A 27,798-nucleotide genomic window follows, 5' to 3' on the forward strand; every position below is an offset into this window, starting at 1 on the left:
TATCCACCAACGCTGAAAGCGCGGTGCGAAAAGTTGAAGCGAAACAACAATAACAACGTCACCGATCGAGCAGCCACCACGAGCACGGAGCAGATGCCCATGGGACGCGAACATCCGACATCTGGTGGGGCACCGGAAGCCTGGCAGAAGTTGACACCTAAAAACCGGACCCAGTGTTGCCCGTGGAAACGCCAACGCAAACAACAAGCAGGGTGAGGAGGCACCGGGTAGCAAAAATAAAAAACACAGTAAAACTTCGTTCTGATAAAGTATCGCCGTAATCAAGCAAATTAAAATGTAAATGAAGAGCCCGAGCCGTAAGTTTTCCACCGGTTCCGTGAACGGTGGCCAGTGCCGGTGTGGAATGGTTGTAGGTCGCACGGCAGCGCTTCGATGGCATCCATTTGACTAATTAAAAAAAATGCGAGAAGAAAGCAAAAGTGTACCTCCCAGTGACGGTGATGCACCAATGCAAGCCCAATGCACACAGCCGCAGGCGCAGCCTTGTGCATTGGGAAAGTTCAAGAGCGTGCGCTGAAACGACGAGAAACAATAAACCTCATCCCGGCGGACGCGAGCCGTCGTTTGATTCATGGCGGTGCTTCAAAAATGTTCCGCCACTAAAGCCCGACGTAATTGAGTGGAATCTTAAGCCAACATGGTAGTTGGTCGCATTGCAAACGCATAGTTCAGGAATAGAAATGTGCGTAAACTTAAAGCAAAAAAATCGAAGCTAAATGGATGAACTTGGATTGTTACAGGGGCATTATTTGCTTTGCTTTCATACTCGTCTCGGGAGAGTGCTCGTCTCGGGTTGATGTACAATACTGCACTAGAGTTACTGAGCTGTCCTTTCAACTGAAACGACACTTTTACGGTGGAAAAGATGATCTTCGTAGCGAAACATGTCGCATGCAGATTTCCATTAAAAGGCTTGCGATTAAATGAAACAAAAAAACTACAAGTATTGCAGTGAAGTTAAGCCGTTCTGCTTACAAACGCTTAGATGTTACAAGCAATCCAAAGCATAGACTTCAATAAGCCGAGCTGCATCTCAGAGTATCCCAGCCTTCCAATAGGCATTGTTTGAAGTTGTTTTTACCAATTAGATAGCATTTTTAGCAATGCAAGCATGATTGAATTTAATTCAGTAGGTGGCTTAAATCATATGACTCGTTTATCAGTATCCACGGAGTTCGTTCCAATAGTTTATCGCTCTCCCAGTTTGAATCGTAATTCGAAATCAGCATCAATTGAAGGTTGGGATCATTTAGGAAGATTTCGTTCCCTCTGCAACTCTATTGAATAACATCATTATATGCATTAATCCAATCGAATGGCCAACATTCCAGAATTATTTTACCTTTCTCGAAGATGGGATAAATTGCGCCGTACCTTCCATTGTTTCGTCTAGTTTTTGTTTATGGAACCAAATTGACTATTTCCTTGTTGTTCTCGGCGTATCATCTGATGAACACGGATAAGTCGGGTTTGAAAATACCAACAAGCGTTCCACAATATTGCTAGAACGTGAACCTGAGGGGCTGTCAATGCGTGGGCGCTATAAAACAGTTTTCTACATAGTTCTCCGGTCTCATTTGCAACACGCGCCCGGTGCGCAAAATTCCATTTACAATCAATCCTCCTGATGGTTAGGCAAATTAAAAAAACCACAACGCCTTCGTGTCCTTCGTGCGGTTGCAAGGACTCGTTCCCACAGGTCGCGGACGTCCATCATCCGCTACACTCACGTTCTCTCACACACACACACACCCACGGAAGCATCCTTCTTGGGGGTGTTGAGAGCAAAAGAAAGAAAAAGAAACCCAAGCACACCGAATAGTCGGAAAAACGGCCAAGGGAGTCCATTTTTTTATCTGCTGAGCGTGCGATTTCGAAAGGACCGCGGGCTCCCACTCGTGTATGGGGCTTCGATGCCGTTTTATGGATACGCGAGTCCTTGCAGCCTTTTGGGGGCCTGGAAAATGGAACAAAAACCACCATCGTACTTACGTTGTGATACCAGGCCAGTTTGTACGGTTTCGGGTTCGATTGGATGTGGCAGTCGAAGGTAGATGTCGTCGCCCTCCTTGATGTCGTCCGGGTTAAGGGATGAACCCATCTTGAGCGTCACTATCGGCATGTCTGTGAAGGAAAGCAAAAAAAAAACGGGTACAAAATCACGGTGCGTCTTTGATGGCTTTTGGCTGGAGGCAAAATAAAACCACCGAAGAGTTGCATTTCACCCCCATCCCGAGGCCATGATGGAAAACAAAAACACAGCGAAAAAAATCAAACATCCATAACAAACACCTCAGTCCAGCCAAAAGTCACGAGTCTGCAAAGATTCGAATTCGACGCCACCATCAGAAAACTACTCCCCCACTGTTTCGCGAGCTTGTTGTAAAAATCATCCAGTAATCAAGGCACCAAGATTGTTTCGTAAGGCACAATCTTACCAGCAAGTCTACTTCTCGCTTTACCTGCTACTTCACTCTCGAAGGCCTGAAATCTCCTTTCGGACGAAAGAGACCACCGATCGGGCGCAGTGGATGCAAATGGTGGATGCTCGCTTTTTCCACCGAAGTCAGTGAGTCTGCTGCTCAAACCCGTAGCCTACGCAGCATGTCGGTGATGGCTTTTATTACGGCGCCCATTCGCGTACCGAGGGTATCCTGGCCGCAGGATCTAGCAGGCCATAAGGAGACAAGTTTTACGGGCTATTTGTCGTTGGCGCTCGCATCGGTGTTCGGCTGTCGTTGTGTGTTTGTGTATGTGTGTGTGAGTCTCTTTCGATGCTGTTGCCGTTCGTATTTATTTACGACCCACCTCAGTAGGCGAGCTCTCACCTCGTCGCAAACCCATGCAATCGAAGACCGAAGACCTTCGGAAGGATCGCCAGTCCAGAAGGAGTCTGGTTCTGCAAGTCCGCTGGTTAAGTGGCGGGAAGCCGAACGAAACGGAAGTTAAAAAGATACTCGACGCTGGAGAGAAGACTTCTCGAAAGGACAATTTCAAGTGTCTGCTTTTTATCATTTCACGGTTGCATAAACACGGCGAGCACGAAGCATAAATAGCAGAGCAACATGCTTGGGGAGAAAAACAACAAAAAAAACCCCTACCCAAACACACACACAAGCACTGGGGTAGTGATAAAAATGGAGAACTTGAATGAATGGCATAAAAAAAAGAAAAAGGGAGAAAAAAAGACCCTCACCCACCCACACACACAGGCAAAAAAGATAGATGGCAAACAAAGCAACATTGCAAAAAAAATGGCCGCTTCCTCCTTCGTTGGAAATGGCAACTTTTCCGAGTGGGAGTGGGTGTGGGAAGCCCAAGCGAAATAAGTTAATTTCCCGCTTTATGCTGCAGTATTTATTAGATTTCGGGCTTCCATTCGCGATTTTGGTCGACGGTTCGCCCCGGGGGGTCGTTTCCGATGGCCGATTTATATGGTTGCGTCTCAGTTAGGCCCTCCCATTGGAGTGGGTTCTAAGGGCACCGCACCGCGAATAGTGATGATGGCGTCTTAGTTGGAGTTTAGCATCTATTGGCCGCAGTAAAAGCGCACACAGGAAGGTCTTTTTCGTTTGGGTTTTCGTTGGTTTTCTGCTTTCTGCCGCCAGCACACGAGCGCCCCGTTTTTATCGGCCCAGCGATCGAAACGACGGAAAGCGAATAAAACTGATAGGATGTTGTTCTTGGGCTGTAAATGAAATTTTATTTCCTCTGGCCTGGGCTCTGGGAGGGAGTTGTTTTCCGCGCGTTTTAAGGTGCCCTCTTTCCTCCACCTCGGCCCGACTCAATAAGAGGCCACGGGGAGATGAACATAATTTTTTGTTTTTCGCTTCTTTTGTTGATTTGCTCATTTTTCGCTCTCTCTCTCTCTCTTCTTGACGTGCAAGGGGGTCTTGCACGTTAATAAGACCCGAGCACTCAGCGTGCAGTGCAGTGGGGTGGTTGAAACGAGCCCCACCCCCGCTATAAACGGGAGTTTTCCAACGGTTCGGAAAATCCCTGCCCATGGGCCCATCGGCTCTGGGCATCGGATGAAGCAATTTTCCATTTAAATGTTTGAATGGATTTTCTTCCGCGCTCGTAAAGCTATCCTCCCACCACCCGTACTCGTGAAGGAGTACCGTACGTCCAGGGCTACTTACAATGCACCACCAGTCGCCACTTGTCCTCGATTGCGCTGTCCGGGATGAGCGGGTTCTCGGCCCGGCAAGTCAAATATTTGCCATCGTCGTCCACCGTCGGCGTGTACGATATAACGCTGAGCGATTGGTTGCCGTTGTCGGAAAACTGCGAATGGAAGAGAGAGAAAAAAAACGAAACAGAATGATAGAAGGAAGAGAAGAAGAAGGAGAAAAAGCTCGTGAAAGTAAGGCCATTCGAGTGTTGTTTCGCTCTCCACCCAGCCACCTAGCCGAGGCCCGGGAAAGTCGGGAAAATATAAGAAACATTATACATTGCAATCACGTTCCGGCGGGTACTTCGGGTCCCATTACTGCTGCAAAACCGGGCTGACACGATCTTCGACTCTATTTATATTTTGTATTGGATCAAGCTGCAACTAAGCGTGGCCACGCTGTGTGTGTGTGTGTGTGTGTGTGTGTGTGTGTGTGTGTGTGTGTGTGTGCGTGTGTGGCAATAGAGGCTTGACCGTCAGCAGTTTTTCCTTGCTTCTGCTGCAGTGCGCTTACGTCATAATGCGAATGAGCATATAAATTCGCTTGTCAACGAACGGTCTGATTCATTTACTTCCGCCAATTGCATACGCCAAGGAGAGCTGGTTTTTTCTTTTGTGTGTTGCAATAAATGTTTTATCAAACCCCACCACGCATCGAACAAGTAAGAGCCCGAAAAAAAAACCTATCCTCCACGTGGCAGATGACACCATCGAGCATTTGAACTAGCGATATAAACTAGGCTATTTTGATTTAAATCCTAACGTCAAACCGCGCGTGTGGAATGTCATTTTCCCGACCTCACAGCGGCCAGCGTTGTTGCGATAATGGATATTGGCCGCCGGTCTTGTAGCCGAATAAAAAGGAATAATCAACCTTGCATTTACCGCGTTTCCTGCGCACCAAATTGTGCAATGATTTATTTCACGTGCACGGCACCGGATCGAGCAAATAGCGGCTATAATGATGCCCAATAATATACGCATGCTTAATCACGTGCGCACTCGACATTCCCACACATACACCAGCGGTGCAAACATTATCAGCCGCGGGTTCCGTCACCGAAACATTGTCAAGAGGGGGTGGCCAACAGGACGGCCCCCAAAAACACAAAAACAAGCAGCATCCCAAACGCACGATGATGCCACGGCCAAAACAGCAAACCAACTCGCAGCGCCTGATAATGGCTATCGAGAAATTGTTGATTAATAATTATTGCCGATTGGTTTCGCTAATTATTTCATCGATTCCGCTCGGCCGCTGGGCGGTTTCGAAATCACGCGCCGTCCGTAATTATCGGGTGCAATTATCGCGTGCAAGAAAATGCCATCCGACACTGGTGCGTGGCCGTTGTGGGGTTTGATTTAAAATTAATATTTACCAATTTTTATTTACCGGCACGGTGCAGAAACCCGTGCGACGTTTGTTCCTTTTTCCAGCATCCTGGGGTGCGTTTTTCCTTCAATTATCACATCAAAGGCACGCTCGAAAACCGAGCCATGGTCAACGTTGTAGTGCGGTTTCGTACGAAATGTTCTTCAAAAAGCAATTCCCTCAAAACACTGCACCAACTAAGGGAGCTGCTGGTCGAATGGTGGACATGTTCGTGTGCCCTCAAAAGTTCACTCTTTGGTCTTTCTGATTCGAAATCGTACCGTTTGCTAACCAAAAACCCGATCGTTCACACTGTAAACCCACCGTCATACTTACATTCTTCGTCATCCGCTTCAACATCCGAGTGCCTTTCCACCACGAAATGACCGCCTCCGGCCGTGACCCGGAACTCTTGCACTCGATCTCGTACCGCTTGTCCGCGGAGACAAACTTCTCCTTGGCCATGATGTGTACGGCCACCGGTTTGACTGCGGTTTCGGACGGTGAAAGAAGATGAACCAGAGCGTTAGTTGGCCAACACGCCGAGTGCATCCCATCGTGTGCCATACTTACGGTTAACGTCCAGCACAACCACTTTGTTGTTGGGCGGCGTCAGGTTGGTATTACTCGCGACACACATGAGCCGTGCGTCCAGATGCTGCCGACCAATGTTTGGGTAGGACAGATGATTGACCGTCGTTCCGTCCGGGCGCGTTTCAAACGATTCATCGATGACGCTGTTGTCCAGGTACCAGGTAACGTTCGGTCGCGGTCGTCCTGTGGCAAAGAGGACATTGGGAAACATTGATCACCCCGCTTTGGGTGGTGAACGATCGATCAAACCCATCACCGTGTGACTTACCTCCTTTCACCTCGCATATCAGTGCGATATCGCTGCCCTCGCTGTACGGTTCGACCGTGTTGGCCTTTTCCCGGCGTCGCGAATCATAGATAATGGGCCAATCCGGTAGCACTGTGAAACGAACAACGGATGGGATGGATGGGATGAGATTCGTGGCCCCGTTTGGCGTCCTGTGACCACCTGCGATCCTGCGACCGGAAGGGCCTTTATTGGGTTCCAGGTTTCCCTTTTTCGGGTGGAAAACCGGGGAAACACCGTGCTCGTGGGAGGGTTTGGTTCGAGTTTATGGCAAGCAATAAAACCGGTGATGGCAGCGAAACGGGCCGTGGGTCCCATTGGTTTGATTTAATGCCATAACCTCCCGTTGTGGGGGTGGAAAAGATAATTAGCGAGATGCGCGAAAGGAACCGGCCGGGAAGGTTTCGTTCTGTTTTTGCTATTCCTGCCGTACGTTAATCACGAATTTAATTTAAAGCGCAACGGTGTTACGATGCTCGGATGATGCAGGTTAAGAGATTTGATGGACAAAATTTGAGCATAAAAAACGTGTTGGTCAAGGGGTTTAAGAAGCTTTTGTGCAGTTTTGTTTGAAATAATCACCATGCAGGATATGGACCTCGAGTTGACATGGAAAGCTTCTCAAAACAAAGCCCCCATTGAGCTTAGCATTTTCTATAGGTTTATAACGATTGAACATATTTCCATGATTTTGATTATAGGAAAACGAAAAAAAGCCTCAACTTTCCTTTAGAAAACATATATACCAGATAACAAAGAAAACAAAACAAGAAAAGATAGAGACGAGCCATCCATCGGCTCGTTGAAAGAGCCTAAGTTGGGGCCTAAGTAAATTAACAAAAGCAGGCATCTTTCACAAAACCGAACGTTGCAAGTTGCAATGCAAAATACCAAAGCACCATCCACGTCCAATTACTTCAATTACGCGCTTGCAGCATAACGGGAAACACGTGGCACGCTTCATTCACTTCTCGTCGCAACATCACAGGGAAACAATGCGCTCATAAGTTCATAAGCACGTGATTAACGTAACAACGGACAACCCGTTTCTGTCCGGACGTCGCATTTTTCCCACCCCAAAACGGATGGTCCGCCCAGCCCGATGGAGACGCCCAGTAACCCGCACGTACCTATGACGGTGAAGTTAATTTTGAGATTCCTCGTGGGCGAGTTGCGAAAGTCCACCCGGCACCGGTACATGCCCTCATCCGACAGCTTAATCTCGTCGACCAGCAGCTGTGCCGGGTGGGTGGTGGCCCGAAAGAAGGCCCGCTTGCCGAAGTACTTCTCGGAGGAGGAAAGCCGAGCCTGGGCCACCTGGCGGCCGCGCACGTCGAAGTTGTAGAGCGGTTCGTTGTCGTCCTCCTTGAACCACAGCACCATGTACACGGCATCGTCCCGCTCGAGCGGCGTTATGTCGCAGGGCAGGCTGGCCTGCTTGCCCAGCACTCCACTGACGGTCGTGATGGGAACTGAAAGCGAGAAAAGAGTGGAACGGGTTATTCGGGGTCCATAAAGTGGTTAATTTGATTGAGCGACACAAAGCGACTCGGGGGCAACCCGGATCGTCGATCGAGCCGTGATACGTGTCCTGTTCCTGGCAACTAGACAACGTCCCTACGTCCGCTTATCAGCGTTGTGTCAATAACTTTAATTTCCCGTACGGTTATTTTATCGCCTCGAAAGTGCGCCACGATTTACGGACCCCCACGATGTGCTGGCCATTAAAAGGACGGCAAGCGTCATGGGCCAGGAAACTCCAAAACCGGTGAAGCTCGGTGAATCTGGAGGCCGGTTGATGGCTTTTCCGGCCACTAACCCACTGCTTCGGTTCCGGGTTTGAAAGGACTCCGGGAGCCTATCACCGGTCGAGCTATTCAGCCTGCACCTGATAAGCCGATAGCTATCTATGTATGTGTGTTTGTGGCTTAAGACCAGATGGGGTAACCCTCCGAGAAAAGGGGGTGAAAGTAGAGAAAGGCTTCGTGAAAATGGCTGCACATGAAACGAATTTTCCCTCACGGCCGAAAGGCTCATTTGGGTGACTAATTTCTACACGCTTCTACCCGACTCGACGGTGTCGATGTTTTTTTGTTTTTCCCGCAACCCCTTTCGGGATGGGGTGTACGCTTTCGAGCAGATGATTTTCATCCATTTTTCCTCCCCCACCGACCGACCAGGAGCAGATTGCACGGATTGCGTTTCCAACCGTTTGAACTTTATTTTATTACACTTCATTGTTATTGCTATGGCGCCCTCACGTCATTGCACCGGCCCAGCCCCTTTTCAATCCACCCACACGTCCAGCCGCTGATAAAGCGACCATCATCAATTCATAAACGCCACCTGTGCCAAACGATGGTGGTGGTGCTGCTGCTGCAAGCGTCCTTCGATCCGTACCGAGACTGGGAGTTCGTTTATTTATTTATTCCCAACCGATGACCCTTTTCCAGCTGGTGGTGCGAAGGGATGAGGGTGGGGTGGTTGCAATTTTACATCCCCTTTCCGGTTTCTGCACCTCCATGCGACAAACTCGACGAGCTCACCACGGATGCTGTTGACCCGACGCAAATGCGGTGGTGGCTTGCAGCAAGAAAAAGGACCCGTTTTTTTGCGTTTTTGCTTCCGGGACTAGGTTATTGATCGATGGAAATTCCGGCAGAAAACACCACTCGAGCGTGGCTCGGCAACAGCTGATGGCGTTGATTCGCTCTTTCTAGAAGTGGGGAACATTTTGCGCCCTTTCCGGAAAAGCAATTAGTGTGCGCGCACGCGCTCGATCGTTTCGATCGGTGTTTCGCTCATGTCGAAAGATTCGTCAGTTTCGCGCTGCAAAAATGCACATGGAAAATAAGCCACCCCCATGCGCGCCAAGTGCTCTCCGGAATAGGAAGGGCCAATTTTAACTTCCAATACAACTTCCCGTGAATGGGTGTAAACAAAAACGTTTGCATTTTCCGCTCGGAACGTTTTGCAACGGAAACCTGGTGTAATAGAAAGGGTTATTACTTACGGCAGAAGGTTTTGATCGAAAGGGGTCGGCACAGTCCGTCCCGCGGACCCGAGATATAATTTGTGTAGGCCTTATGAAGAACCAATTATAACGATTTAAGATTATTTTCTGTATCTATTAACATTGCTGATTGTACGCAATTTGAACCTCGTTTCGACTACATTATTTCAAAGCAGAAATAAAAACCACATTTTGTTGAAATATAAACCAGTCAAAGTGTTAATTTGTAGTTGTGCTGTATTTTTCATTCTGCCTCGTCTTATTCACATCTTTAATGATTTGTTTCATATGGCCCACAGTTTCAGGCTAATTTTAAACTGTCCGGCAATTTTGATAAAAACTGTACAGGCCCCCTGGTACAGGCGATCGTTGGAAAACTAGAAGTGAGCTTCCATACTGGATTGTTACAGACTTTGAGGCCTTGCCTTTGGCAGAGGGACATTCAAAGCTCTTGAATTAAAAACACAAAGTGATAAGTTTGCCTTCTGGAGCGCTTCTGTTCGTTCAGCTCCAGATTGACGTTTTTTTACACTTAAACATTGGTTTGAAGCATTATTTAATAACATGATTGACTTTGTATCTTCTTCTTCTTCTTCTTCTTCTTATTCTTTATAACTGGCCCGCTCACAATTGAACACGTCGTAATGTCATGGCTTACTTTGCTATGCTCAGCCAAAGGCTTTCCTGACTTTGAATTACTCGTAGCTGGAAATGTTACTTGACTGCTTTTCCGGTTGGCTACCTTGTTCTTGCAGATATATTGTTTTCCTCTATCGATCGGTTAGTGTGCCATTTTTTCCATTACTGCATTGATCATCTATTTTGTGCATTCTTTACTTGAGTGTGTCGTTAAAGTCGGGCGTTTAGCAGGCACACTACACTAGCTCCAAAACCCGGCGAACGAGCGAACATGCGCCACGCATTGTGGGTGGGCCTCTCTTGTTTTTTTTTATTTTCCCACCCACATTCGGTGTTGGGAGGAAAGCGAACGGAAATAAGGTCACGGGGGTTGTGTGTTTTTTTGTCTCTCTTCGCCGTGCACCGAAATCAAAATTCAATTAGACGAATAATCATAACGGCACCAGTTTTCCGGCTTTCCCGTGAGCATAGTGGGTCCGTTTGATTTTCCCTTCGAGCGCTTTTTTTCTGGCTCGTAAGCCCGCTCGACCGTGCGCTCGTTAATCAATATTTACAAGGCCTCTTTCCAGCCCCACCCAGAAAAGGGCTTCCGGCGAAGGCAAACTGTTCGGAGGAAATGCCGGAAAACCCCCCATTCGCAGGTAACAACGGCCTGACCACCTTTTCGGCGTTTGCCGGTGTGTTTGGACTCTCGCGCGCTTTGTCACCCACCCATCACCCACCGTAACCGAACCGAAGGGTGAAAACTACGCCCGTATTTCCCGGAACGGCATCGAACAACCCGAGCACGTCCGCGGGCCCGTTTTTAATTGCTGGCTGCGCGACCGGGCGGTATTCGCGAAAAGAAATCAAACAAACCAGCAACGATGACGGCGTGAAGAATCGATGAACCTGATTATAGGGCCCCCAGCCATCCATCCATCCATCCGGAGGACGTCGTGGGCGGTGGTGACCTTGCCTTCCCTTGAGCCCTTATTCTTTAGGCGGCTCTTCAGCTCTCGTTTGCCGGTTCGCTTAATTAATGGGACCGAATGATTTGTGTGTGAGTGTGGGGGTTTTTCTGCTTTTACCCTTCTCGGGGCCCACCCGGGTGGCGTTTCGGTTTTTTTTTTCTCCTCCCGTGGTTCATTTCACTTCCTCCACAGTCACCATAAATCAAACAGAACGCTGTCCGTGGAACGAATCGACCCAGGCCCGATTGCCGAATTGAGAATGCCCCACTCCAGGCCAGCCGTGATTCAATCGACCTCGGATCGAGAGGCCACACCAATCGATTGATTTCGATTCGTCATTAATTTGATGCTTCGCGATTCGCGATGGGAATTTTTCCGCCCGTTAATAGCGAAAAAAACAAAAGAACGAAAAGAGGTGAGACAGAAACGTCCCTCGTTTGGTCGGGGACCCATCATTGCGGTTGCGAAATGTGTCAAATATTAAAACCTACACGCCGTTGGGGGCTGGCGATCAAATATTAAACCCACTACGAGGCCGCTTTCCCGGCAGCTTGGTTTCGGGTTTTTTTTGCCATTCACCGCGGCGCCAAATGTCTTAACCTTTATCAAGTTTAATCCATTGCCCGATCAAGCGCACTTTCGCTGTGAGTTTTTCAACGCTGGGAACGGGAAAATGGTTGAGGTGGGTGGTGGCAAGAACTCGTCCAAAATGAACCCAACCTCCCGACAGGCTCGTACTCGTCGACGCTCGGAAAGGGGCGAGCTTTGTTCAACCGGCCAACATCGATAGCTGCCGGTGATTTTCTCCGTCTGCGCCTGTGAAAATGCCCGTGGCCACCCCTTGGATATAGATATATACATTTTTTTTATCTCTTACCCCGATTTTCCCAGCCCACCCTTCGGGAGCCTGTCGAAAAGTTTTCCCTCCAGCCCAGCGAGAGTGAAAGAAAAAATAGCTTTCCCGAGGGCAAAGAGCGCACGAAGCACCGAGGTCCCGAGGAAAAGAAAAGCGACGTCCGAGTGAACAAGCCCGTTGAAACGGTCGACGATTTCCGAGCAAAACCCCCCATTGTCCAGATTCCTGCCACAAGCCACCAGCCCAAGGAGCTGGGAAAGAAGGGGTGCAAAATTTATTGATCGTGCGGACACATAATCTCGCTCGACCGGCGGAAAAGCGCCACCGGCGTTGCTGTTGGCACGTCATTCGTTCGGGTTTAGGAGGCGGTGAGTTTGAAAAGCGGGAAAATTGGGGGCTTTTCCACCCAACGCCAAGTTTTTCACGAAGAGTGGATTTGCTACAGCTGCTCCGGGTGCAGCCGCACCATATCGATATCCTGCGCTAAAAGGCAGGATTCCGGTCCTTGCTGAGGCCAGTGTGTGTGTGTGGGTAAAACCGCTCCGAAGGGATGGCCACGGGACGATGGAGGACCGATGGGCACCGTACCGGATGCGGTCTATTCTGGTTCGTTTTCTGTTCCACTCCGAGCGAGCGAATCCTTGCGCCCGGAATCGATCGATTGGCCGCATTTAGGAGCCGCAACACCCCAAAACGGGCGCTAACAAACCTCGGGTCAGCCTGCCAAGAAGCAGGACAAACCACTCCGCCTCGATTCTCGGACTCGAACCACCCACAGGCCTTGACGCCAGCTCGCTCACGTACTCAAGATGGAGACAATTTGCGAATCGCCGCAACCGAAACCGAAACCCATGGGTGTTTTTGTACAGCACAATGCAATGGACGCGTACGCGATTGTGTATCCTTTTTGTGGGAGGAGGATGAATTTTCCGGGTTGGGATAAAACACCCGATACGGGTTACAAGCGATCGCGATTTACAACGCACTGTTGCGCGCGTTGCGGTTTGATTGTGGGGGGCGAGATTCGATCGTCAGTGAAGCGTTTCAGCACGAGAATCGAAGCGGATCTGACCGAACACTTGCTGGCCAAAAATGTGCACCAGAAACACGCAATAAGCTCGTGAGGTTTTTTGGTAAAGCTTGTTCGCATTCATGATACGATCTTTACCGCACTCGATTGAGCGTCGAACGCTTGATTGGCCGCCCAGCAAGTTGCTTTACGAGCCAAGCGTTTTTTTGTAAAACAAACTCCACAGAATGCCACGATTCAAGCGTTTCTTGCTTATACGTCATAGCTTCGGTTGCTTCTTCTGCTTCTTCTTTATGACATGGCCTACTTTGCTATGCTTACGATCATTCGCTCTCATTTGCTCTCTTTCATTTGTTCTCTTTACGTTCATTCGTGTTCTGTTTGGTCATAAATTTGATATTTAGCTGTTTTAAATATTCCAAAATTGCATTTTAAAATCAAACGTTTTCGTTCGTTTCGTTCGATCAAGCGTTCGTTTGCCGTCACCCTTTTGCTTCCAACAGGTTTATCCACTTGCTCCCTACAAAGAGCAGCGTGGAGCACATTGAGCTGCAATGCCGATTGAATGAAAGCGGATTTCATGACAAAAAAAATGCTTTAAATCTACTTATAGTTTGTTAGTAAAATCACGCTTCCTGCGACAATATTTGCGCTTCATTATGTGCGGCGAAACAGGCAAATGTAATTAATTCTGGCTTCGGGTTTACGCCCTCTCCCACACACAGCCCACCAATCCTCTTTAAAGCGTTTCGATAGTTGCTTTGGTCTCATAAAACGAACCACAATCCCTCGGATGAATGCGAGCATTCTGCCCTACGCTCGATTGTTTGGCCCTACGCATTCCACTCAAACGCAGAACGCTGAAAATCATCCTAACAACAACAAACACACACACACGCACACATATCCTGCAAAGCGTTCTAGTTTCTTTTTTGTCCCATACAAACAATAACACCTTCCTACCGGTCAGTTAGCCTCCGAAGGGGGGTTAAACAGTTAAAAATAATCTATTGTTTACCCTTGCTGCACACGAGTTGGCAGCATTTGATGAATTTGAAAAAAAAAAGCAACCACCCTCCCCCGCACACACACACACACGCACAAACCCTCCATCGAGTCCGACCACCGGGGGCTTGCGGGTTAATAGACAAACAAAAACCGGAAGCAATGCCAACTTTCAACAGTGCTCCGTGTGTTTTGATGCGGTGCTATGGTCATTTTACGTTGACCCAGTCCCTCCTGGTGGGGTCACTCCGCAAATGAGTGGGTGGGTGGAAGGGTGTAGACGAAAAAAACACACACAAACACACACACACGGCACGTACCTGGCCAGCCCAGGGGAAAGCCCATTTACATTCAATTCGCAAACCCACGCCGTACCGTTTTTCCCGGCAGAAGTGGTGGTGGGTGGTGGGTGGTGAGCCGAACATCCGCCCTTGGTGTCCTGTGACCTGCCCTGTCCGTTTTTGAGTCATTCATCCCCAAAACCACCCACCACCCCCTTTAGCAAGGGCTGGAAGGACTCCCTTCACCACCACCCGATTGCCATTCCCGACGGGCAGGGTATGAATTTGAGCTTTTGAATAATTAATCGACCGCCCGGTCGTGATGCAACCACCCTTCAGGCGCGACTACAACTCTCCAACCTCCTCCCTCCACACCCACTGGTGCACGACGTGCAGCCGGAACCATAATCTCTGGCGAACAATCGAGTGGCCTGGCGTGCGGGGATGGTTTTTCCGACCATGCAAGGGGGTTGGTAGCGGTATTCATGATTTCTGTACCATCCACCAGGGTGTGGGTGGAAGTGGGTGTAGGGAAGCAGAGCAAAAGGGCGGACCAGCAAGCGCTATCCGTAGGGCATACGATAAGCACGGCCGTAAAATGGGAGCGTGTTGCTCCTTCGCAACAGGACATTGCGAAGAGAGGGGGGTTTGAGTGAGGGGAGAAGGGGGCAGATGCATGGCCGTATCCCTGGAGAGAGCCGGGTCCAAAAGGGCTTGGGTGAAGACGGCATCACACACACACAAATACACCCGTACACATTTACCCGCGGGTCGGAAAAACTAAAGCAAAAGGACTGCAAGGGTTGGAGCGGCAATGGGGGCGTTTAAAAAGCTTTCCCAACAACAACAACAACAACCAGCAGAGAAGAAGAAGAAGAAGGAGGAGGAGGAGGACAAAAAAATACACCCAGCCCGCCGAACCACCCCGCTGCTAAAGTTTAGTTTAGTTTTTGTGTCCCTCGGCTCCCACTCGTGCCGCACCACCACATTTTGGAAAATGTCCCACTTTTCGGTGGGTTGGGAGGTGGCTGGGAGCGTGAGGGAAGGACGCTTTTAATTTTCCGTAAAACGACAACGGCCCCACCCCCCGTCACCATCCCGTGGGGGGCTCCATTTGATGGGGGTATGGCGCACAGAAATGAGACCGCACACAAACACATACACCCACACACAAGCCGGTGTCAGTGGCTTTTCGGGGGCGAAAGCATCCGAGAGAAAAGAGAGGATCGCCGCGAAGCACACGCCTACCGAAAGCGAAAAAAAAAACACAAACAAACAAGCCACCGGAACAGCCCAGTGGCGCAGTTTGGCAAGGAAAAGGACGAAAAAAGAAAAGTGTGGGAAAACCCTCCTCATGAACCTTGCGCGCGCGCCGGTGAACAACAGCGATAAAAGCGAAAAAATGAGAGAAAAATAAAATGGATAAATGACGCGAGAGGTGAGAGGAAGGGAGGGTTGAAAAAAGGAAAACAAGAAGAAGAAGAAGAAGCAGAAGCAGGACGAAAAAAAAGGATCACCTCAACACGTCGACATGAATAAAAGTCATGTAGCGCGGCCACAAAACCGGAATGTGTTTGGCTCGCCGGTTGGTGGGCAAAAATTCGCCGGAAGTTTATTTTAGCCCCCTCCTTCGGAAGCCACCCTCCTCCCTCCCACTTCCTCCCTTCATACCTTCCTGCCCGTAGGCGCGAGTAAGGTACATGCGAAAAGCGACCCGCGCGACAGCACGGTTGGCCGCATTTTCAACCAAACCGGGCTTCATTCGCCACAACACCGGCGACATTCCGTCACATTTCCGGTGAGTGAGCGAGAGCGAGAGAGAGAGAGAGAGAGAGAGAGAGAGAGAGAGAAGGGAGTACCACCTTGGGCAGACGAGGGGCCAACCCAAAACCCCTCGGCACGTAAAAGCTTATGAAGATGATTAATAAAATCCATTACAGCAATTTATAGAGAGATAAGATTTTTCTCATTCGTCCGGTGAACCTTGGCGGCTTTCCGCTGCTTTACGGGACAGTTTTTTTCGCTGCATTCAGCTTGTTTGCAGCAATGTTTACAATTAGGCGTTTTTTTTTTTTCATTAGCTGAGCGAAGTGCATGCGGTTCTGGTTGTGGACACTCCGTGAGGGCTCCGTTGTTTCACTCGTTCGTTTTGCCTGCCGGCGTTGGGTTGTTTGCTCGCAACTTTGGGGCGCTCGAGCGGGTAGAGCCGGTGTTTTGGTCGAGTGGCCCGGAGTGTGTCTCCGATCGAGAGCCACCGATAAGGAGTCACCCGTGGGGGTGGTTAGAATGGGTTTCCATCGAAGGGAAATTTTTCATCCTTCAAAACTCCCATCAAACCATCCGCCCCAGATGACGGCGGCGACCCGAATATTCTTGCAATGAGGGCCACTTTCCCCTTTACAGTGTGAGAGGATAAATCCATCGAGGGGGTGGCGAAATGCTGGCCCTCCCTGGCACCTCCTGGCACGTTAATGGGTTGGCTTTAACGAACGCATCGGTGGTTACCTGAGATTTAGTGCAGTTTTTTCCTCCTTATTTCGGTTCCTTTTTCCAAACGCCGTTACGCGACCCCCGTTGGGTGAGGTTATGTTTCCACGCAGCCGAAGGACATATATTTTTTTTCTCAACCCCACTCACGAAGGGCTTAGCTAACCCCCTTTAGGGTTGTTGAAAGCAAACGAACACCAGGCTTTAACGAAGGAGCAGCCGTTTTGGGGGATTTTCATTTCAGCCGCTTTTCGCTCGCACGTTCGAAAATCAATTACTCGTGCAAATCTAGCACGCGTTGGGAAAATACACGCACACACATACACACGCACACAACCGAAGGCAACCCTCCGGCAACCGAAGCGGCAATAAACAATAAGGAAACGTTCCTTAACCAAACCCTTTGGGCAAACGAGCTTTCGCAACGAACAAGCGCCAGGTTCGTGCAGTTCCCACGCAAGGACCTCCGGAAGGGGAACAGAAGAAAAAAAATGGTGGAGAAGGAGCAAAAAAATACACATCCCTCCCAAACACAGTACATTACACAGGGAACCTTTTTTGCCCTCCCCATCATCGTTTCGCGGCCATCAATTAAGCCGTGTCTTATCAGATGGTGTGGCCCTTGGGAACGGCGTTTTGTTGGCAGGCCAATAAAATCTTTCACCAGAATTGGAAGATGGCCCCCCCGTTTCGGGTTAGGACCCCTTTTTAGGGTGGTATGCTAATTAATGCTGCATAAATTAAGATGCGCCCGGTCCGATAAGTAATTACACCTTTGTAACCGTGAGCCACGACGCCTCGCGAGCCCAGGCCCAGTCTTTGGCGGTGTTGAGTCCTTCGAGCCAATGGAAAGGACCCAAGGAAAGTCAAACCACTCGCAACGCTTCCCGAAGTAACCGCTTTCGATTATCGAACGCACAAACGAGCGGGAGAGTTGTTGTGTTTTTGGCCACCCATCTCTGCTTTTCGATCCTCTGCTCTTGGTTGCTTTGAAATGGGCGGAGGTTTTTGTGAACATTTTTATACTTCCGTGAGGCGTCCAGCCCAGAATGTGACCCACGATGGCCCCCCAAAACGAACCCGCCGGCTGTGTGACAACGCCAACGAATATGTTGCAATTTTTATTCGCTTTTATTTCTCACCCGCCGCTCTTATTATTTATGGCACATCGTGCGCCCGTTCATGGGTTGTTTTTTTTGCTTCTTTTCTTCAAGAACACGCCATTTTAACACGACATGTACGTGTGCGAATATGTGCCGGGGGATGTTGTTTTTCTTTCTGTTTTTCCGAGCCCTTTTGCAGGCTCCACCAGACCGAAACCGTTTGCGGTAGGTGGCTTGATTTGTTCCGTTTTCACACGGCGTGGAAAGCAAAGCAAAAGCAAACGCAAAAAGAAAAAATGACTCGACCGCCCATCGCCGAGTGGGTGGTTGGGTGGCTGGTTTTATGGTACGTCTTCTTCGGTGTCTTTCCGCTTCATTTCGTACCGTCGCCGCCCAAGGGAAAAGAACGTTCTGACAAGGATCGGAACGAGCAACCGCCAGGGGCCAAAGCAGCGAGAAAGGACATGAGAGGAAGAAGAAGAAATGAAAAAAACTGAAACGAAAATCCTCCCACACACATGTACAGCGAGTCGGTCGGCCGTTTCGGAACCGGGAATCGGATGATGGGAAAAGATGAGCCCACTGGGTGTAGGTGATAAAACGGCGTAAAGCAGCAAAGAGAGAGTGAAGCATACAAGCGAAAAAGGCACACATGATAGAGCTGGAAAAGTGGGTTGCAAAAAAAGAAAAGCACACACACTCACACATATCGTGCGCTCGAAAGCCAGCTCGAGGGCAACCGGAAGCTTCTGCTTGCCGTTTGTGAGCTGAAAACCCGGAACGTCCACTCCACCCGGGCCAGGCCAGGATTTATCTGTGCACCGGAATTGTAACGCTCGTCGAGCCGTCGGCATATGTTACCGCCTCGATACGATGCGCTCGGTCGTAATCCGGTTGGCGGAAGTTAGTTGCCTGGAACCACGCGTGTGTAAGTGGAGTTGCTAAGCCCGCGATAAGGCACATACTTGCTCATAAACACCGCCCAATTAGCTCATTGTCTAGCGCGCGAGATGGTTTATTTTGTCCGCTTGGTCTTTGGTCTTATGCGTTTGTCCGGTCTCGGTGGACGTGTGACGGGAAGATGTCTTTTTTGCTGTGTGTGTGTGGGGTTGTTTGGACAGTTTTCCACGCGGGTTTGTCACCTGCATGTGCAGAAGTTTCGAGATCTCGGTGTGATTATTTTGATGCAGTTTTTCGTGAATGAATTTTCTGATGGGCTTATGCTGTCGGATGTCCTTAATGTACCTCTTTTCTTTTACAAAGCGTAACAAGGCACGGTGGATTTTATCGCCCAGCAGGCACGGATGGTTTACCTCGAGCATACAACATCTTGACGATTCACGTGGAAAGAGGAACGTTTTTGAACAGAAAACCCAAGAAGAGTCCTTGAGCTTTAGGTGTAATGATACCAAACACTTTACGGTAAACGTGCAACTAAAAAGGATAATACAGTTAGCAAATTGGTGTTGTTTTTCCTCACAAAAAAAGTCCTTTTATCGAGCCCGTCGAACAGTTTGTTCCCATCGCTTGAATTAACACACTTTTCAGAATCGTAAAACAGTCGTCGTCCCCATGATCGACGGAAACCTTTCACTGTCACTTCCGGCTTATATCTGAGCCCTTCCTAAGAACTCCTTCAGGGAGACCCAGAGAGAGTCACGCCACCCGGTCGGCAATTTCCGGCTATTTCTGAAGCAAATCCATCCCGTTCCTCCATCCAATGGAGAGGGCGTTGTCGCGCGAAAATCAAAAGACGCATAAATCACTCCCCATTCATGGGGCGGCGAAATAAAGTCTAATTTATTTATGGTTTACTTTCTTCATTAAGCACGCTGGTTGTGCGAGAGAGAAAGCGAGAGAGAGAGCAAAAGTAAAGCTCAACTTAACCACACTAGACGTCAGAAGGTGACAAAGCCGGTCAAAGTTACCCCGTCTCGTGGTGGCAAGGGTCCTTCGTGCCCGTCAGGACTTGAATCCTGCTCTAGGGCATTCGAAGCCAAGGCAGGTGTGTAACAGAAGCCACGTCGGTGAGAACTAGCTTAGCTGGTAAGCTGGAATATAAATCTTCCATTAACGAAAAATGAATGTTTGTAAATATATGTATAACGAATTTGTCGCCTTGCTCTCGCAACATTCGAACACAAACCAGTAGGTATTTCAACTTCCACTAAGAATGAAAAATGGTCCTGTTTTTCTTAATTCCTAAAGAAACTTGCTCTATTATGAACCTCGAATATTCAATTCATAGAAACTAAGCAGAACGATAGGAGCCTTCAAATTTAGAAAAAGAGCGTAAAATTCATCCGTGATTTTTATTTTACCTCATATTCAGGAGAACAAAAGTTCAGTAAAACCACAAAATTGAAGAATGTTGAAACTAACTGATAGATTCCGTTTAAACCTTTTATGTTTCCATGCAATGTTTAATTATCCTTGACAGATTTGTTACAGTTATTCGCAAAGACCGAACACCGACGAGAATGAAATCGAGCAAATTTGCTACTCCTTAAAAAAAACTCCTATCCCAAATTCACCTTAAGAAAGTGAAAAAAAGCCCCCAAGGGCGCTGAGTAAGCGAATTAGAACACCGACTACACCGGATTGCAGCTGTCTCCGGAGATTGGCTTCGCACCAGCACCCAGCGCAAAAGGATGCATCGTCCAAAGACGGCCCAAGCTGTTCCGCTGGCCGGGAGAAAGTAATTTGCAATCGACAGGCAACTCGCTGCGACTCGCTGCCCGCTACCGGAAGCACACCATCGGAAAAAGGAGGAAATCGTTCAAAAGTGCTTTTTCTCGCAATGCAAATCAGGATAAATATTTCAACGTCACAAAGTTGTTGGAACGCGCGCCGAACCGACAGCATAAGCATAAACCGCCAAAGTGCGCCATCAGCAAAACGACCGACCTCCGAAGACGTCGGCCCGTGGTTCATTCTCCTCGGCTGAGGGCTGCAAAAACTTTCTGCGCTCAGCATCGCTCAGCACAAGCAAGCAAGCAGCCCTTTTCACAAATCTCGCTATGCTCTGGCTCCAAGGCGAATGTATTGTTTTCACCCGAGCCCGGCTTAATTCGACGGAAAACGATGGCTTTTCCTGCCGGCAAGACGCACGCCCTACGCGGCTCGTTGCAAACGCCAGACACGTACCCTTGTCAAACAACTCCATCGTTGAGTTCCCCGTGTCTGGGTTGGTTCCGTTTTTGCCAACGAGAATGACAACGATCCTCTCCGGGCGTGGGGCAAGAATTGATTTCTCCCTGCAGTGGCAGTAGCAAAGGCCACCCCTCGAGGGAGTTTCGGAAGGAAAAACGCCACCCACCCAGCATCCGAGCATTGTTACGATACGGCCACAACAACGATACGGCCAATAAACCGGCTCTTGTGGTAAGGATGCATGCGGTCTGAGGGAAACCCTACGCAAACATAATTAAGAGGAGTACCAGTCCGTCCGTACGCATCCGAAACGAATCACTTTTGTGCTGCTCTTCGCTCGAAAAGGCGTGCGTCCGAAACCCCGAAGGTGGACCCCAATTGCAAGGACCTCACGCGTTCGCGTTGCTTGGCTAGACAAATAGAAGCGCCAGTTCCACTGGGAAGACAAAACACGCTTTTAACACGCTTCTTTCGCCGGGTTTGGGGCCGCAGCAACAAACAAACGAAGCATGGGGTGATTTATTATGCAGTCTGCAATTAACATGTTAAGAGAATTAGGATATATTATTCATCGGCCAAAGCACCCGAACCGGCTGGGCAAGACGTTCGATCGCTCCATTAGCCCAACCCGGTCGGGATGCCACCTGATCGGCAGGTGGTCGGATGGTGCCGAATGAATAATGGCAAACGCGGCTGAACGTGCAGCTGAGGGTTGAGAGCGTGTGACATTGTGCAACGAGTGGCGTGCCTTCGAGCGAGGGTGGCTTTTCCGGTGTTCATGATTGATCGGTGCCGAGAGCGCCGATGGGATGGTGGATTTGACAGCAAATGCATCATGCGCGTTCGATTTTGCGTTCGGGAGTTCTCGGTTCTCCTCTGGCGGTAGGAATTTCATTTCATTTCGGAAATATTGCACAATTTGGCTTGGCGTTCGTACGCAACATTTATCAAACGCGCGCCAGTAGAAGTTCACGCGAAAAGGTGCATAACCACTTTGCCTTCAATCAATGCTGCCAATTTCACGCAAAACCGATGGTTTAGTTTGATTTCATTGCAAACATTCCTTTCCCAAGCCAGTCGCCAGTTAGGTTGGGCGTAATGAAGATTCCGTGGAATTGTTGCCCCGTGGAAACTCTCTCGCTGGTTGGAAAACCCATGCACCAACCGCGAGCAATTGGATTGGCAATGCAGGCGAAGCAGCGCGTAATATAAACATCCTTCATGGCAGCTGGCCCTGCGGCACTGGCGAGAATCAGCGTCTAATCCCAGCCGGCCGACGAATTTGCCATACTTCCGGGCGATAAATTCCCTGGCGCGCGTGTGGCCATCAAATATTGATCCAAAATCCAAAGTCTCGGCACGCGCTCGCATGGAAAATGGGTGGCCTTTCGAGGGTTCGCAAACTCGCCGGAACTCCGTCGACGTCTCGCTTCTCAGCATGTCCGTGGGTCGATGGCAAAAACCCAGCACCCATTCGTGGTGTGCGTTTATTTACCGGCGCAAACAAACGCGTCCGCGGATCGTTTCGGAAAGTTTTCTCTACCCCTTGGGGGCGCGTAAACTTTACCGTTTGCCATCGCAGGACACAACCGTCGTGGTGCGAGAATTAATCCCTAATTGTATACAAACAGACACGCGCGCGACCACCACAAACCTGAACGCGCAAGCGAACATAGCTGCGGATGACGCACGAAAGGGTTACAGCCTGTGCAGAGTTGGAATTTAAATTGGAAATAACCGTGCGCGAGTGCACGGAAAAGTCCAACCAACACCGAATTATCTCCGCGAAGTGCATCGCGTGGAACCGCAGCACCACAGTGGTGTATGTGTGTTTGTTGGGAAAGTCACCAGTGCACTCTATTTGACAGCTCATTAGCGCGCCGGTCCGAGAAAAAGCCATGCAGGTGTACAGTGTCTGGTGGGCATGGAAAAAAAACTATCGAAAAACACAGACACACACACACACACTGCACCCACGCTTCCGGAAGGGTTTCATGGCACCGAGATCAAACAGTTTCTGAAAATGAGTGAGGTAGAAACATACGAATTTCAACCGAGTCCTATCCTCTCGGTACATCCACAGGGTGACACGGACTCGAAACTGGCACACTTGGATGTAAAACTTTGCGGCCGGTTCGCGTCGGCATGGTGACGTTAATCAAAGCGTAGTTCTGCGGCTTTGCCCACGTGGCGGTTTTAGAAATGTTTTCTTTTCCGACCGAGAAAGCAACGGTTCCGGGTGTGGCACTAATTTACATCGCTTCACCGGTGGAACCGAAAATCAAATTTAGCGACCCTTGACGAGCGTTGCCAGGTGAGCGTGAGTTTCCTTGGCAGTTTGCGGCAAACAGGACAGCAGGTGGTTGGTCCTTTTGCGTGGAGAAATCTCTGCTGCACCGGTGGAAGGACACCCTCCCACTTAGTAACCGGGTGCACCATCGCATTTCCCAGGCAACGTGAAGTTTCCGCGCCAGTGATTGCAATATCACGCCAACCGACGGTGGATTCTCGAAATATGTCGCCCGAGGAAATCAAAACCCCTCATGGTGGCATTTAAAAGCAGGTCCCACACGCGAGACGGAATTCTTGGCATGCTTTTCCCCAGTTCACGCGTTGTTTGTTGGTATCTTAGTGTTGGGTGCCTTTTTTTATGTTCAGTTTGTCCCCGATTCCATCCTTGTTCTTGTGTTTTGACGCGTAAGAACGCCCGCACTGGGTCGATGCAATGCAACAAACAACAAAAAAAGCAGAACGAAACACCGGGAAAACACGATCAAAAGGCCACCCAACCGGCACCCAACCAGTCTGGCCATATCTGGCGGGTTGAGATCAAACATTTCTCTCCCATAAATAACCCCACCACCAAACCATTGTGCGTTGTCCTTGGCGTCGTCGCGGGCATCATCACGCTCGACTTTTTCCTCTACACTGAGTCACCTATCAGCGAGCTCCAACGTGCCGTAAATAATAATACACCGAAGCAAACACCAGAAAAAAGCAGAAGAAATAACTAGAACCAAACCTGCCTGCAAACACACACCGGGCTTCCGATCGTCACCTTCGCAAAGACAGCCGGGCCAAGAAGCCAAGAGGTGGAGAAAAACCAGAGGCCAAAAAATTACAACCCACCCAACCGGTGGGTGGTACAACAAAGTGGAAAGCTTCCGGAAAACAAGCAGCTAAATGTCAGCCGTGTTGCCAGCGACTGCTTGATTTATGTACACGTGCGCGCTTCGCGTCGGCTTCCGTCGGCGTGAGCATGTCCTTGCGTACTTGTGTCTCGATGTCGGTGTGTGGGTGTGTGTCTGTTTGCGTGCGTGTCCTTTATCGCAACCCGCTGATATCGCTGATGTACGTGTGCGTAGCATTTTGTGACTCCCTTCGGGCCAGGTAGGCGTGAGTAAATCACGCAAACCTCTGCATCAACTTGCGGACTTTGCCACCCCTTTTGGGACCGATTCGGTGTCATAACGGATTAAACATGGCGCCTGAACGGGCGTGTTTCTTCGAGCTTCGGTTGGAGCGAGGTTCCCGTTCGATGAGAGCCGCTTACATTATTGATAAATCGCCCGTAATTACGAATGCCCACCGCACGGCCAGCGAATGGTGCCTCTCGTAGCCGTAATAACTCCATTGCGAAGCACGACGAAATCGAACCACAAGTGCACGTTTATCTCCCACATGTGCGACGGGGTTTTCGGCCTACTAATGGCTTCATCAGGGTCTCGGGATTTTCCCACGTCCATGGACGAGTGATTGCTAATAGCATCCGCCATGATTTGACCGACGGTGGGTCCTCGATAACGCCGATGAGGGGTGTTTAAGGTCAGTCGAGCATCGTGGATGTGCTGCCAAGCCGCTTAAGAGCGAGCGCTTACATCATCCTCGAGCAGGAGATTGGCGTTGATCTTCCACCTTCTGACCTTGGTCGGGGACGCTTCCGGAATGGCATAAGGAATGCTTCGTTCGTTCTCGTTTCTAGCGCGATTGAAGCAGTCGAGATCGGATTGGTGGGGGGATTTCAATTAAAATGAATCGCTGACAAACTTTTCGAACGAAAAGTGGCAAACTTTTGGATGCCTGACGCGGATGCCTCATAAAGAGCAAACCAAGCACTGCTGGAAGCTCAAAGACAAAGCCCGTCCTGTTGGGGAAGTATTTGAGCGTTGTTTATTGGTTTGGAATTTCGAAGAACCCAACGCCACCGAGAGAGTATCGTGCATTTTCGTTGTTACTTGTGAACCAGTTAGTTTGTGAAAGCGTACTCTATTTCTTTCGTTTCGTTCTCTTATTTGTCGATTTTCTTTGCCAGCTTTTGAACTTGCACCAATCTTTGAAGAAGTATTGCAATCCAAACTAACTGATGTATAATCGCTTTATGCCAGCCGTCGAAAGAAGTTCAACGTCTAGACAATGATCTATTGGACGTGGCAGAACGTGATAAGAATCCTGCACTAAATAAGAAACATGCAGGTTTAAAGTTAAAACCGCAAAAGACCCTTCGCTTTGATTAAACTCTCCCCAACATCGCGTGATCCGGTGACTTACATCGTTGACCATGCTGTCATGCGGGACTCGTTTATTCGATGATAGCTGTTCTGTTAACGGCATCAACGGCTTCTCAATCGGCCGTTTTTATCACACACCCTCCCGGAAAACTCGCTCCAACAAACAAGTCAACTGATTGCCCAAAGATGTCAGTGGCTCCGGCGATGTTCTAAGCTGTTATCTCTGTTTGTGTTTCACTTCTAACCTTGTCGGGAACTTTTTTCGGCCATCATCCCACTCGCCTGTCGATAAATCAAGCTTCAAGTTGGGCGGATTTTTCTCTCTCAACATTCTCTCCGGCACTGTTCCTATCGCTCTGTGTGTGTTTGTGTTTTTTCTCTCCTTTCTTTCACCAAAGATGTTTGTCCCGGACCTTTACCGGCCAGCTGATTGAGTAAAACTCCCTTTTGGGTTGTTGAGGCAGGATTCGAAACCTACTTCAGGTATTTTGGGTAAGCTTTTTTTTGGCTCTCCCTCCATTTCCATTGCACCATTTCCACGCTAAATCCTTTTCTATCGACCGCTATCCTAACGAAGGATCGCACCTTCCCAGAATAACCGGTTTCGTCACCGGCAGCGCGAGCTCAACTACGGCTGCTATTTTCGGACCACCGCTCGACTAACCGACCCCGATTGCGTCGGTCAATTTTTCCCCGCGGTCGGTCGGTCGATTGCACTCGAGCGGTCTCTAAACGGCCAATTCAGCCGTCTTTCGTGCGCTGGGGGTACCACAATTAAACCCTGGCGCCACACCGGACCGCTTAATCGACCGATTAAGTAACCGCATTTCTCGGGGTGTGTGTGTTTTTAGAGGGTGAAAAATATCGTCAGCGTGGAAGACCGTTCGTTCGTGCGCCAGCAAATGACCGGTCGAGACAATTTGTCACCTCATAACGGGAGAAAATTGGCCGCTTTTGACTGCGAGCACAGCCATTTTTAAGCGGCGGTTGCATTACTTACTCGGTCGATCGAGCTCGTTGATTAGATCGTCCGTATCGGAGTAGGACGCACTGGCACCGGGGCATGCCACCATCGTCGTCAGGAAGCCCAGCGTCAGCCACCGAACGCCAGTCACGGATCGTCGGCCATCACCTCCGGTTGCCATCGTTGTCCTTGCTGGGCCGTCGTGGCCACCGAGCTGTCGTCCACTGTCCACTTTTCACCACTCCACGTAGGGGCAAGGGCGGTCATAAGTTCCATTTTTTTTTATTCGCTTATGCTAAAATTGATATTGCCGATTGAAAGTCAGATAATTAACTAAGAAAATTCCGAAATTGTAGACTTCTAGCATTTATATCTGTATCGAAGATACAAAGCTCCAAAGTCAAAAAAAGCTTGCCAAAAAGCTCAAATTTCAGCTAGTCAGTACCCACAATTCAACTTAGTATTTTAATAGTACATTGAGGTGTAAAATAGGTAAATTATAAATCATTAGAAACATAAATTAGTCTTCTTTTGAATTACAGTAAATTAAAAATTATAAATTTTATATAGATACATGTTTTAGGGCTACAACCAAATAAAAAACTAAAAAAAATCATGTTTTTCGACTTCGGTAATGTTTTAAAAAAATGATTAAAATTGTTTACTTCCATTTTTTTCCTATAACATATGTTAATATATGATAATGTAATGGTAAAACGCTTCGGACCCACTTCGAACCGCAAATATGTTAAAAATAGATTTGATATTTTTGGTATACGCGCTGTAGTACCAAACATAGCGAACATGACTGTACAATATTGACTAGTAAGAGCCGTACCAACGAAGCACTGAACTGTTTTATAAGCATCAATGCCTGAAATGTAAATTATTTAATTCATAAAAGGTACTTTTCAATCTTTCTATTGACTATTTTTCAATATTTCTATTCCATATTTTTCAATAACGACATTTACATTTATGCTACGGTAATGCAATGATCTTTAGAGTAGGGTGCAGAAAAATTCAACTTAAAGAGAATATTAACTTGATAGAAAAGTATGATTTTCTTTTGCTTTTTTAATTAACATTTAAATAATGTTTAACGAAATGTAAATGTACAATTTCATGTTTAATCAGCAACAAAACTTTTTGTATATTCCATTGCTCACACCACTGTATGAATTCATATGATTGATATGATATCTTGCTATTTTGTAACCCATCTGGGATGGTTTCAGATCTAATATACTACCCTTTTGTTGTAAATGATTAAATATTTACTCTGCTGTTACAGACACTAGATATCATTAAGCATAAGAAGGATAAATCAAACTACAAGAAATCGGACTACAGACTAGT

General features: G+C 48.6%; 1 protein-coding gene across 1 annotated transcript; it reads right to left on the bottom strand.

Moving 5' to 3' along the window:
• Positions 1 to 1,410: 1,410 nt before the first annotated feature.
• Positions 1,411 to 26,620, bottom strand: LOC128723245 (synaptogenesis protein syg-2-like). Its single transcript, XM_053816967.1, is given in 9 exon segments — positions 1,411 to 1,467; positions 2,014 to 2,070; positions 2,072 to 2,145; positions 4,164 to 4,308; positions 5,904 to 6,055; positions 6,141 to 6,344; positions 6,430 to 6,540; positions 7,578 to 7,919; positions 26,476 to 26,620. Coding segments are annotated over 9 exon segments (1,287 nt in total).
• Between the last annotated feature and the right edge of the window lie 1,178 nt (positions 26,621 to 27,798).

This window comes from Anopheles nili, chromosome 2, assembly GCF_943737925.1.
Source record: "Anopheles nili chromosome 2, idAnoNiliSN_F5_01, whole genome shotgun sequence".
Taxonomy (NCBI): Eukaryota; Metazoa; Arthropoda; class Insecta; order Diptera; family Culicidae; genus Anopheles; species Anopheles nili.